The sequence below is a fragment of the Chrysemys picta genome, chromosome 7, assembly GCF_011386835.1.
Source record: "Chrysemys picta bellii isolate R12L10 chromosome 7, ASM1138683v2, whole genome shotgun sequence".
NCBI lineage: Eukaryota > Metazoa > Chordata > Testudines > Emydidae > Chrysemys > Chrysemys picta.
Window position 1 is genome coordinate 75,531,519 of NC_088797.1, and position 12,406 is coordinate 75,543,924.

General features: G+C 41.3%; 1 protein-coding gene across 6 annotated transcripts in view; it reads right to left on the reverse strand.

Annotated features, from left to right (window-relative positions):
• Nucleotides 1–790: 790 nt before the first annotated feature.
• SNCG (synuclein gamma) overlaps nt 791–12,406 on the reverse strand; it is a 63,928-nt gene continuing 52,312 nt past the window's right edge. For all 6 annotated transcript variants that reach the window (XM_042854687.2, XM_042854686.2, XM_042854685.2 and 3 more), the window contains 2 exons: nt 1,812–1,898; nt 791–1,225 (listed from right to left, as the gene is read on the reverse strand). In XM_042854687.2, the coding sequence (XP_042710621.1) occupies nt 1,205–1,225; nt 1,812–1,898 (108 nt within the window). In that variant the 3' untranslated portion in view covers nt 791–1,204. The remainder of the gene's footprint in view (nt 1,226–1,811; nt 1,899–12,406) is intronic.

The following is a 12,406-nucleotide window of genomic DNA, read 5'->3' on the forward strand; positions in this document are numbered from 1 at the left end:
AAATATTATTTGACTGGCTGCATGGAGGTATTATACCTATAAAAGAATGCCTACTGCATCCATGTGCTGTGCTTATCTGTAGTTATTTTAATGTTATATTTTGTGGTTATCAGAGTGAGTTTCAGAAACATTTACCCTCTCTGAGGATTTCAGACCCTATGTTACTGATCACCTTTGTAAAGTGCTTTGAGATCTACAGATGAAAAGCTGTAGCTAAAAGACAGGTATTATTATTAATTATTTATGTATTATTCTGGAAGGAAACACCTCTGAAATTTTCAACACTCCTCATCCTCCATTCCCGGAAGAATTTGTCCCTGAACATTTCAGACCACACTGATCCACATTTCAAGATGTGATTCCTGCTGAGGATTTCAAGTGCTCTTCTCCTTTCCCGTTTGAAGGGATTTTCCCCTTAATGATTTCAGTCCTCGCACCTTTGCCCACGTCAGGGTGACCAGATGTTCCGATTTTATAGGGGCAGTCCCAATATTTGGGGCTTTTTCTTATAGAGGCTCCTATTACCCCCCACCCCCGTCCCAATTTTTCACACTTGCTGTCTGGTCACCCTAGCCCACGTCAGGGGTATCTCTAAGGATTTCAGACCCTCCCCCCTCATTTCATTGGTGACATGTGGAGCAGAGTACCGGATTATTTCTCTTTTTGACAGTTAATTCTTAGAGCACCAAGTGCACACTTCTGGAAATGTTTTCAGCTTTGAAACTCAGCTCAAGACCATTAATGCTTAAAAGAACTTTTACATATAAAAGGGACTGACAAGACAAAGAAAAAAGTAGTTCAAACACTTTTATTTTGTAGTTTAAAAAAAAATCATTTTCATCATACCTAGGGATTCCAAGTGCTGATGCAAATAGAGATAAGACATTGACCAGTGATTTTAACCACAATATGTCATTTGCTAACAAACCAGACAGTCAGAACACTCAAAGATGGGAAGGTAAAAAGCCACAAAGGAGATAGAGATGCTTAGAGAGAGACAGACGGTAGTGAACAGTTTCCATATACATAGAATCAAGAGTCTGACATACATATATTGTATGATACGTTAGCGAGGCATGTGAAAGGCTATAGCGCTGAAAGTAGTTAGCCTATGGGAAGGATGATTTCCCTACTATGGTGTCTACTAACATTTCAGTGTGTACTCCTGGAATTCTCACGTTCACACTAGTAGTCCTGAAATTGATTAAATGGCTTCAATTTCACGCTGCAAGAGAAGCAAGACAAGAAAATGGAGTAATATTTCAAACAGAATGTATATAACAGGAAAACATAGATTACCAAGGTTGATCCTCACATTAAAAATAGGCCATAAGAAAATAGGGACTATAGGTGATACAGAAGGTTAGTGAGTTATCCTTTCCCCTTTGAGAATCATACACATTCCTATTCTAGCTCAAGTTCCTAGTAAAATTTAGTTTGGTGATTCTTAGCCTAATCTCCATTTAAGTTTGTCATAAAACCACTGAATCCTGCAGCATTGAGTCAGAGAGACCCAGGACTAGAGCATAGGTCCTTTGTGCAGCAGCATTGAGGTGCACTGATAAAATGGTGGGTGTGGGGAAGATCCATAAATAGAACTCCTACGGTGGTGCAGGTAAGGTTAAAGGTGCATTAGGAGACCTTTTTAAGGAGGCTTGCACATCACTTGCTTACCTATGCTTAGCTAAAGACTACGTTAGTCATTTTCATGAGAACAAAAAGGTACATAAAATATACATATGATAGATCATGAGAAAAACCCTGGACCAGCTAAGGATTCTAGGGTTAGCTGGTTTGAGTCTGGACTTTACCTCTCCAATGGCTTTTATGGCTTCTGCTGGGGTCTCTTCTTCTGCAGCAGCTGGTTCTGTAGGGTGCTCTGGGTGAGATAACTCATCCTGCAGGATATACACAATACATTTACCCTTGTTGCAGCATGGTGTATTGGCCACTTAATTTTAAAGAGGCTACTCAAACAGACTTTGCAAAATGGAGTCAAATATTTCATATGTGGAGAAAATAACAGGTTTTCCCTACAGCATATACAGCTCTGATTCAGTTTTCTGTATTTGCACCTCAAAGTGTATAAAGTCTGTGCCTGCTGGGGAGCAGGGCTGTGAAAGAATTTGAACTGGAAGTTCTTACAGAATCAGACACACCCTACTTTCTCCTTCTTGGAGACTTCGTCCTTTTTTGTTAAGTAGTTTTCTTTAATCTAAAATGGAACATTGGCTCTTTGAACATGGGAAACATAGCAGGTACAGATGAATTTCATTTTCACTTGCAGGAATGGAGATTCTACATTGATTTTCCCCAGATTATCTACCTCACACTAGCCACTCATTCCATAGGGAGGATAATGTTCATCTGATAGCTCCCAAAATGCTCAAGTGAAGAAATTCACATCTCTGTATCTATTTGACAAAGGATTAAATATTATCAATTTTTATTTTGCTGCCAGAATCCATTTCAAAGTTGGTGCAAGGCTCCATTCAGGAAATGGAAAATCAAGCTATATATTTGTTATGAGGCTCACTCCTCCTTTATGCTCATCCTTTTAGTGGGTAGCATTCTCCCTGCAGTGTGTGAGTAGCACCTATTTATGGAGGTGGGAAGTAAAGGAATATGTCAAACACTGAACCCTGCAGGTTCCTCAACTCACTTGGCACCTATGTTTCTGCCTCTGAGCACACACACGTCTCCTTCACTCTAGGCTGCTGGACACGACACCCAGAGCAGTTCACAAACCAGGGGAAGATTAGCATTCCTCTGCCTAAGTTACATGCGGGACTCAATTCAGTAGGCGTGATTGGATCAAGCCCCTCAAGCAAGTTCACATAAAATGGCCAGGTGCAGGAAGAAAGCAGGAACTCCCTTGTAACTTTTAGCTCAGTGTCTAGGTTCTCACCTGGGATGTGGGAGACTCCCAGTTCAAGTCCCCCCTCCTCCTGAGCAGGAGGAGGGGTTTGAACAGGGTTCTCCCACCTCTCAAGTGAGTGCTCTAATCATTGGGCTATAGGATAGTCTGATGTGGGGCTCCCCTCAGTCTCTCCTGCTGAAGCTTGTACTTGCACTCTGGATAAATCATTAAAGTCACTGGAGCAGGGGGATTGGATCCCAGTCTCCTATGTCCCAGGTGAGTGCTCTAACCACAAGGCTACAGCGTCATTCTAATGCTTATGTGATTTCTCTTTTCCTCTCTGTCTCTCACTCGTACACACACCAAAGAGAGAGAGAGAGAGAGAGAGAGAGAGAGGGACTTAGCAACAGGTATGTTATTTTTAAAAAAAGACACACACCTCCAAAACAAGACATTCCACTTCACACACTTCTCCCTCTGGGGAGAGGATAAGGAACAAACAACCTGTGACAGTTGAGGAGTCACATTGCTAATAGATTTCCTTATGATCAAGGAATTGGCACTGTTACGCGTCTCTCCCAATCAAAAGAGGACAATTAACAAAACCCTATACATTTATGTGTTGGATCTTTAGCACTGTAAAATGGCTCAGTTCAACTGACGTTTATGGAACTACAGCAGTTTACATTAGCTGAGGATCTTGTGATGGTGCCCCCCATAAGGCTTTATGGAAATATGCTTATGAATATATATGACATAACTGGAATATGTTCTGAGCTACATATGCCATGTAACATGTCTCTGTAAAGGTTATGACCTACTGAATCTATTAATCTTATTTGTATGCACGTATCATTTTTGTACTCAAAGTTATGAATATTGGCCGTGTACTGGCTTGATTTCTAAATAACCTTAGTAAAGCATTTGGTCAGTTCCTGGAGAAAGGAATTCGCAAAGTTAAGTGCCCAATCAGGAAGCACTTAAGGAACAATGCATCTTGGAATGCTCCAATCCACATAAGAAGTCTTCCTGGAGACATTCAAGATACCATGTGGGCAATGGCTTCTGCCTGTAAAAACTGAGTGTCATGCATGGACATGTGACTTGCCCAGGTGACTCCAGAACTCCATCTTGGAGCTGGACTTTGCATAGGAGAGAGGAGGGGGTCGCCACCCACAAGAGAAAGTCTATTTAAGCCCCTGGGAGACTCCTCCATTTTGCCTTCGGCTGGCTAAAGAGAGAACCTCTCCACCCCCAAAGATACCTGAAAGAAACTGGAACAAAGGACAATACCTACAGGGGGTGTGAGTGATTGCTGGACCCAGAGTAGCAGGAGACTAGTCTGTAAAAGGAAGTTTACTGGAACTGGTGAGGTGTTATTTGTATTAAGTTTCTTAGACATAGACTTGAGTGTTCTATTTTATTTTACTTAATAATTCACTTTGTTCTGTCTGTTACTACTTGGAACCTCTTAAATGCTACCTTCTGTATTTAATAAAATCACTTTTTACTTATTAATCAACCCAGAGTATGTATTAATACCTGGGGAGGGGGAGCAAACAGCTGTGCATATCTCTGTATCAGTGTTATAGAGGGTGAACAATTTATGAGTTTACCCTATATAAGCTTTATACAGGGTAAAATGGATTTATTTAGGTTTAGACCCATTGGGAGTTGGGCGTCTGAGTGTTATAGATAAGAACACTTCTGTAAGCTGCTTTCAGTTAAGTCTGCAGCTTTGGGGCAAGTAATTCAGACCCTGGGTCTGTGTTGGAGCAGACTGGCTTGTCTGGCTCAGCAAGACAGGGTGCTGGGGTCCCGAGCTGGCAGGGAAAGCAGGAGCAGAGGTAGTCTTGGCACATCCAGTGGCAGCTCCCAAGGGGAGTTCTGTGATCTAACCCATCATAGATCTGACCCTCAGTATTTGTAAAGTGTCAGATAGAGGCCAAACTTATGATCCCAACCCTGCAATTGGATGCACACAGGCAGATCTGATTGCAGGACTGGGATCTGTGTTTGTAAAGCAATTGGCATGTGTTTGGCACCATATAAAAAAATAAACAGCAGTACATTTTATAACTGAACAATGTACAAAAAGTATAAATAGCCTGAAACTGTATTTTCAAAGTGTTTCATGCCATTTTAAAACTGTTTAGGACCAGTATTTTCTTTTCTTTCTTGCCTATTTTTCAGTTGTATCATGTGCCTTGCTTAATTCATACAGATTGTTACTTTCTTTTTATTACACAAAATCAGTTGCAATAGGTTCAGCAGTAGTCCGGGCTCCCCATGTGTGGCCTTAATGGGTTAATAGAATCCATGCTGATTTGTGGAGGTGAAATAATGGCTCTGGAGACAGCCTGGGAGTTAAACCTAGTGCCTAGTATCAGAGAAACAAAACAGAGGCCATTTGTGTGAGTGTGTGAACATGCAGAAAGGGCAACTTACTGCAGTCAGAAATCTCTCTTGTAGGGGACTCAGGCTGTCTGCTCTTCTCACAAAGAGGGTTGTAGCTTTTTTGACTCTGTCTACAAATAATGTTTAAAAAAAAAAAAAGGACTTCCTGCCTTGGGGTCATTCGCAGGAAACAGTGTCTGAGTGTAAAAAGTGGATGTAAGAATCCATATTCATCTATTTTACTGGTTACTGGTCCTCTAAAATGTGCTTTTAGCTAAGATTCCATTAAAGAAGAATGTAACTGCCTCATCAATCTGTTTTTAGAAGGGACAGGAAACAAGTGTCTTGAGAATTTTTCTAAAACAACGTGGCAGGAACCAACACAATTACAGGATGAAGAAGTGTCAGGTTGTGTTAAGGTTTTCACCTCACCATCGTTTTCCCACTTACTTCCCTCCAGTTTGCCTGTCCAGGATAGAGACTATTGGAGGAGACAGGGCTGCAGTCTGCATTTGTTGGCTGGGAGTTAAGGCTGCTAGCTGATAAACCTAATGTAAGGCTCTTTTTAAAGTCGGCAATGTGATCTACAGATGTCTGCATACAGAGCAAAGAGCTAGCAACTGGTGGGTACCAATCCCAGTTGTACCTCACTCTTGCTGTGTGATACTGGGCAAGATGTGTAGGGTAAAATCCTGCCTCTATTAAAGTCAATGAGAATTTTGCCATTGATTTCAATGCAGCCAGGATTCCACCTGTGTTAAATGGGGATAATCATATACCCCTGCTGCACAAAAGTGTTACAATGATTAGTTAATTAATGTTTGTACAGCACATTACATCTTAAATGCAAAGCAGAGGGGGGTTTTAATGTACTTTAAATAAAAATTAATGGAGATATCCTATCTTCTAGAACTGGAAGGGACCTCGAAAGGTCATTGAGTTCAGCCCCCTGCCTTCACTAGCAGGACCAAGTACTGATTTTGCCCCAGATCCCTAAGTGGCCCCCTCAAGGATTGAACTCACAACCCTGGGTTTAGCAGGCCAATGCTCAATCCACTGAGCTATCCCTCCCCCCCAACTTTCATCTAAGGATTTCAAAGCCCTTTAAAAATATTAACAAAATAAATCTCATTCCTGTGACATAAGAAATGGGGAAATTGAGGCACACAGACTTGTGCAAGGTCAGAGAGCAAGTCTGTGGCTGACCTGGGAAAAGAACCAAGTTCTCCCAATGCTTAGTCCTCAGCTTTTTGGCCATAAGACTGTCCTTTCCCTCATACAATATGGGCTTTATATATATGTTTTACTGTTATATTCTCTCTCAAGAGAGTGAGAGAGAGGATCTCCCAGAGAACAGGGCTAACTGAATGAAGGCTTTACAGCTCTAGATTGGTTCCAATACCCTCAATAGGCCTTTCACCTCTACATCTCTGGCTCCCTTACAATGCAGCTCCAATGGAGTCAAGATACAGAGATTTTCCCTGCTGGCTCTGGGGCCTCTCAAAAAGAGGGATTCCACACCATGGAGGAGACACCACAGAAAAGTTAATGAAACCTCTGTGTCTTTTAGGCATATTCCCCATGGGATGTTTAAAGGGAGAATGTACATCTCTTGCCTCTTGCAGACCTGGCCTAGGGGCATACCAAAAATGTTGAAATGATTAATTTCCTGTTGTCAATGTCATTTACATTTCATTGTGACTGGTAAAGTGACAGATTTTCTCATGCATTACCAGGAGGTTTTTCCATTAATTGAATCATCAATTTGGCTCAACTGGCAAATAATAAAGTCCAAAGATTTTCTCTTTATGTTTCACTGTTTCTCAAGAGAAGTTAAAAAATGCTTACATTCATTTTTAATGGAGGTTGTCTCTTCCATTTTAAAATTTGACATTTTTATACGTGGCATTTATTTTACAGGTGAGTTTAATGTTGTTTATTTTGTGTTTAGAATTTTATGTATCAGAGTTCTTTGTAGTAGTGCTTGTGCCATAGAGTGGTGGGATCTGTGCTGGACTACAGGTTATAAGTAAAGTAATAAAGACACAAAAGGTTTATGCTACCTTATAATGGCTTTGATTGGTAGATGGAACGCTTGCTGGCTTTTGAATCAAATCTCTTTAGTCAATTAATTTCAGCTAGGGAGTTTTTTTAACTCCCTGGACACTATAGCTGGTGTAATTCAGGGGACATGGATTTTCAAATAGTACCTACTGAATATTCTTAAAATCTCAGAGTTTACATTCAAGCATTAGGGGCATACGAATATCAAAATGACATGGGTATGTCAAATGTCCTTTGGACAGCAAAGGGGCTAAAGTCTCTATTGTATGATTCAGATACAATAAGAATTTCCTGCTGTCTTTATGGTTCATTTCACTATGGGCCCAATCCTGAGAGGTGCTGAGCATTTGAAATCCCTCTGAAATGGAACTCTGCCTGAGAAAGTGACTAAGTCTTAAAATTGATACCTTTATTTTAAATTACCATTTAAACACCTCTTTTCTGACATCAAAATTTGCCCTAAATTCTCCTCTGGCTAGAGATCACTCATACAAAATGGAATTTGTTGGAATTGGAGAAAATTTGGGTTTTTAATGCAAAACTGGTTAAAAAATTTTAAATGGTGACACTATCCCCTCCATAATACCAGACACCTTCCTGAGCCTTAATAATAATTGATGATACATTGCTTTCTGTAGCTGGAGAGGCAGCAAATTCAGTGGAAAGCAGGTTTGTTTTGTTTTGGTTTTGTTTAAAGCTGTGAACCTGAAGAGGTACATTGATGACCTGGTCTGCTGCAAGTTTAATAAATAATAAGGGTACACCAACTTGCAGGAGGTATGGAGAGACTCAGCCCACTATGGAGTTAATGTCTTCTTCTGAAGCATAGGTGATACTTCTTGGAGATAACTCCAAACCACTCTCCTGGAAGAGAATGGCTCCTCTCATGATTTTAGAGGTTAGATATGTTGATAAATTTTGCAGACTTATTCAGTTGGAATGGTTCAGGCTCAATGCATCCTAAATGATGCAGACATTTCTGACTAAAAGAGCAATCAGTGCCAGAAATGGGCAGAAAACACCTGCATAGAGCGCACAGATTACAGTGCATGGCTTTTCTAGCTTTTAATATGCAATTTACTTTTATAGGGCCAATTCTTGATGTGCTTACTCAGTTTTCACTCACTCCACAGCCAAACTCCCATTGGCTTCAATGGGACTGCTCTTATGAATAAGGACTGCCAAATGGGTTCCTATGATGCAATCTTTTCTCATGTGATTTTTCAGCGTATTACCATTTAACATGCAAAATTAAAGTTTCACCAGAAACACTCTCTCAGCCACATTGCACATCCTGTACATCTTATGCTGTTTATGATATGATAGACATTAAATGTCTGGTTTAATAAATTAATAAGAAAGAGATATAGAAAATACTATATATGTGCAATCTCTCCCAGTTAAAGCTTATTTTACTTTTAGTACGATCTTAATTCTCCAGGCTATATTGAGAAATAGCATGAGATAAGTCCTTAGACTATCATGAAGCATATATACAAAGGCGAAGCATTCTAGTTGTGTATTCAGTCTAATTGTGATGTCCTTAAATTCCATATCCTGCCCCCATAATACGCCCTTGATGCAGACAGCAGTTCCACTACATCAGAGGCCTTTTATAGATTCTTAGATGCTTTTATGATGGCTGAATTAACCCTAACTGAATACACTTAATTAACAGATATTTGGTCAAATTCTGCTCTTAATTCTCCCAGTGCAACCCCATTAATGACAATGAGAGTTGTTTTGGAGAGCAGATTTTGGCCCATTTTTGTGAAGTATATCTGATTCTCCTCCCTATTCATTTTCAAAATGTGTAATCTTCAAGAAAGGAAATGCCTAATGTATCAGTAGATTACAGATGTGTTAGATCAAACAGATAAAATAATTATGGGATCCAACATTAAGTTAAATGCACAGAGTGGTTGCAAATAATTGAAAATTACCAGAATAATTTGTGAAATGACATAAAAGAGGAACAAGGCCATTTTAAAATCATAGAGCCACGAACTGACAACTAGACCATATTACACCTGACAAGAAAAATGGATGAAAGGGGGAGGGGAGAACAACAGTAGTGAAATATTATCTACTGGGAAATTCTTCCAATCCCTGAGGGACATTTAACAAGAACGTATGTGTATGCGAATGCTTGCTTGCTTTTGATCACACGTGAGTGTCTGCAATGCAGCAAGCTTTGTGCAGAGTCATGCAGATGAAAAGTTCATCCCTGCTGTCAGACAAGGATACTTCGTGGAGGTCAACTTTCTAAAAAAAACACTGAAATCCACCCAAGGAAGCGATGAGGAATGTACAATATTGATAGGCCTCATTCACAAAACCTTTGCATTAAACATGACCTGCACACCAAAAATAATGCCTTTTTTTTTTTACTTTGTATTTAGAAAAGCTCCTGAATAATACAGAAAATAAAGAGATGTATTGACCCTTAGTTAGTGGAGACTAAGTAAAGGAGAGCAGAGAAATGAAAAAGACCGACACGGCGATATCAATGATAACTGAGGATATTCAGCAACACCCAGGAGGTGCTCAGTAACTCTACTTGGGTCCAAAGCTATTTCAGTCACATTTTCTTCTGTGGGGTAAGGAGTGTTCTCAGCACCCATTGAGGACACTGGAATATAAGCAGCTCATCACCTTATGGGATGTGGCCCTTTGTTTGTTAGTAGCTATCAAGTTAATGAGACAGCTCAGAGGAGCAGGTGCTACAAACTGCTAAAGGTCAAATGCTATGCTTAGCTGCATCCATTGAATCCCATTGACTGCATGGGTGTAGCCAGGAGCAGAATTTAGCCTTACGTATTCAAAGTTCTCTACTGGATGTTAGTTGTGTATCTCCCATTGAAGCTAGTTGGCAACACGTAGTTTAAATGCCAACACACACTCCCTGGGGTTGATAATAATGCTAATAGACCTTACTCAGGAACAATATGTCTCACAGAGAGAGATCTGAACTGACAGAGAGAAATACTTCCCAAATTCAATAGCGCTGAGGAACATTCATCACATGAGAAGAAACAATATGTGACAGATGTTAGTCATGTTGCTTAATGAGCTACCAGAATGTGCTTGGACACTACTACAGTGACGAGCACAGTATAAAACCAAGCCAAACCCTGGAATTACACAATTTCTTGCCCAGAACATCACTGAATAGGGGCCTTGCATAGACTCCAGCATGCTAAAGATAGATGAGCAGGGTACATTCATAACATTAATCGCTTTCTCCTTTTTTAAACAGCACACAGATTACAGAACTACGTGTTCTATATATTGGTATTTGGATGGTCTTGGTCTTTCCTTTAATATGCTGTCAGACAAGCGCTATTTAATAATGCAAGGCATGTCAGAGCTAAATATGTGTCTCATTTACTTGTGCCAATCCCACTGAATTCAGGAGGGTTATGTGGATGTAATGGGCAACAGAATCAGGATTTTAGCATTGACTGTAAGAATTAAAAGGGGGAGGGAAGGAATGGAGCAAGACTGCCCAGACCAAGTCCCTCAAACTTCAGGGGTTTAGGTGCTCATTGACACTTTCAGGATTGAAGGAGCATCAAGCAGTCCAACACTGATATGCTATATGTTTATTCTTCTTAGTATCTCTCCAGCATATTTTTCAATACATTGCAGCTCATATTGTTGCTGTTGGTAACATCTATTTCTCACATTAATTACTCTGCTGATAAAGAGGTTTCTTCTGAACTTCTCTACTGCTGGCTCCTTTTTGTTTCACTTATGCCTCCCTGTTTTCTGTCTTTCTACCTACAGTATTTCTGTGGTACCTATCACCCACATTATTTGAAGCAAGCTACTCTCCTGAATGTGTTGTAATGCCTAACTCTTAAGTGTCCTGCTGCCTATAGGAATCCACAGCACTGCGTTAGTTGCCCGGGTTGTCTATACAATGCACGGTTACAGTTATGCACCTAAGAATCAGGTTTATAAAAGCTGGCAAACAGAGAGTATGTCTACACAGCAGCTGGGAGGTTTGATTCCCTGCTCAGGTAGACATACATGCGCTAGCTGTGATCAAGCCAGTGCTCTAAAAATAGCAGTGTGGCTGCGGTGGCACGAGCAGTGGCTTGGACTAGTTGCCGGAGTATGTACCTAGGACCCCAGATGGGATTGTACTTGGGCAGGTAGTCTGAGCTGCTGTCTGTACTACTACCACCACACTGCTATTTTTAGCACACTAGCTAGTGCGTTTGTCTCCCCAAGCTGGAAATCACACCTCCCAGCTTCTGTATACACATTCCCTGCCTGGGGAGCTGTCTAAGCTAGCTAGTAGGAGGAAACGCCGATAAGGGTGGCAGGGCTTAGGCTATAAGTCCAGAGCGAGGGGGAGAATGACTCTATAGCCAGGGCCGGCTCCAGCATTTCTGCCGCCCCAAGCAAAATTGGCGGCAATTGGAAAAAAAAAAAAAGTTGCGATCGGCGGCGGCAGTTCAGCGGCAGGTGCTTCGCTCCTAGAGGGAGTGAGGGACCTGCCACCCCTGAATTGCCGCAGGTGCCGCCCCTCTCCCTTGGCCTCCCCAAGCACCTGCTTGTTAAGCTGGTGCCTGGAGCTGGCCCTGTCTATAGCCTACTGGTTAGCACACTCACCTGAGAATCCTGGGTCCCACTCTCCCTGCTCAGTGAATTTTTTTTTTCATATTCTATACAAAGTGGAATAGTTTCAACAGAGACTGGGAGAGACCCACCCCAGAGTATCCTATAAACTAGTGATTAGAGCTGGTGAGCGGAGGTGGGAGACATAGTTTTAAGTCCCTCCTCCAAATCAGGCAGTGGGGATTTGAACCAGGTCTCTCACATCCCAAAAGAGTGCTCTAATTGCTTGTCTGTTACATAGAAGGGGGAGGCAGCACCACCACCTCCTCCTCTTCCTCAGCTGTCTTTTATGAGGGTTAGCTGTGCTCTGAGCACACCCACCAGACAGAGCCAGTCAGGGAATGCCTAGTTTGAGAATCCCGCTGGGGCTTAGGTGTGAGCTGGGTGCCTCGCTGCTTGGTGGCATCAGGATTTAGGCAGTGGGAATGTGCACACCAGCAGAAATTTAAGTATGTG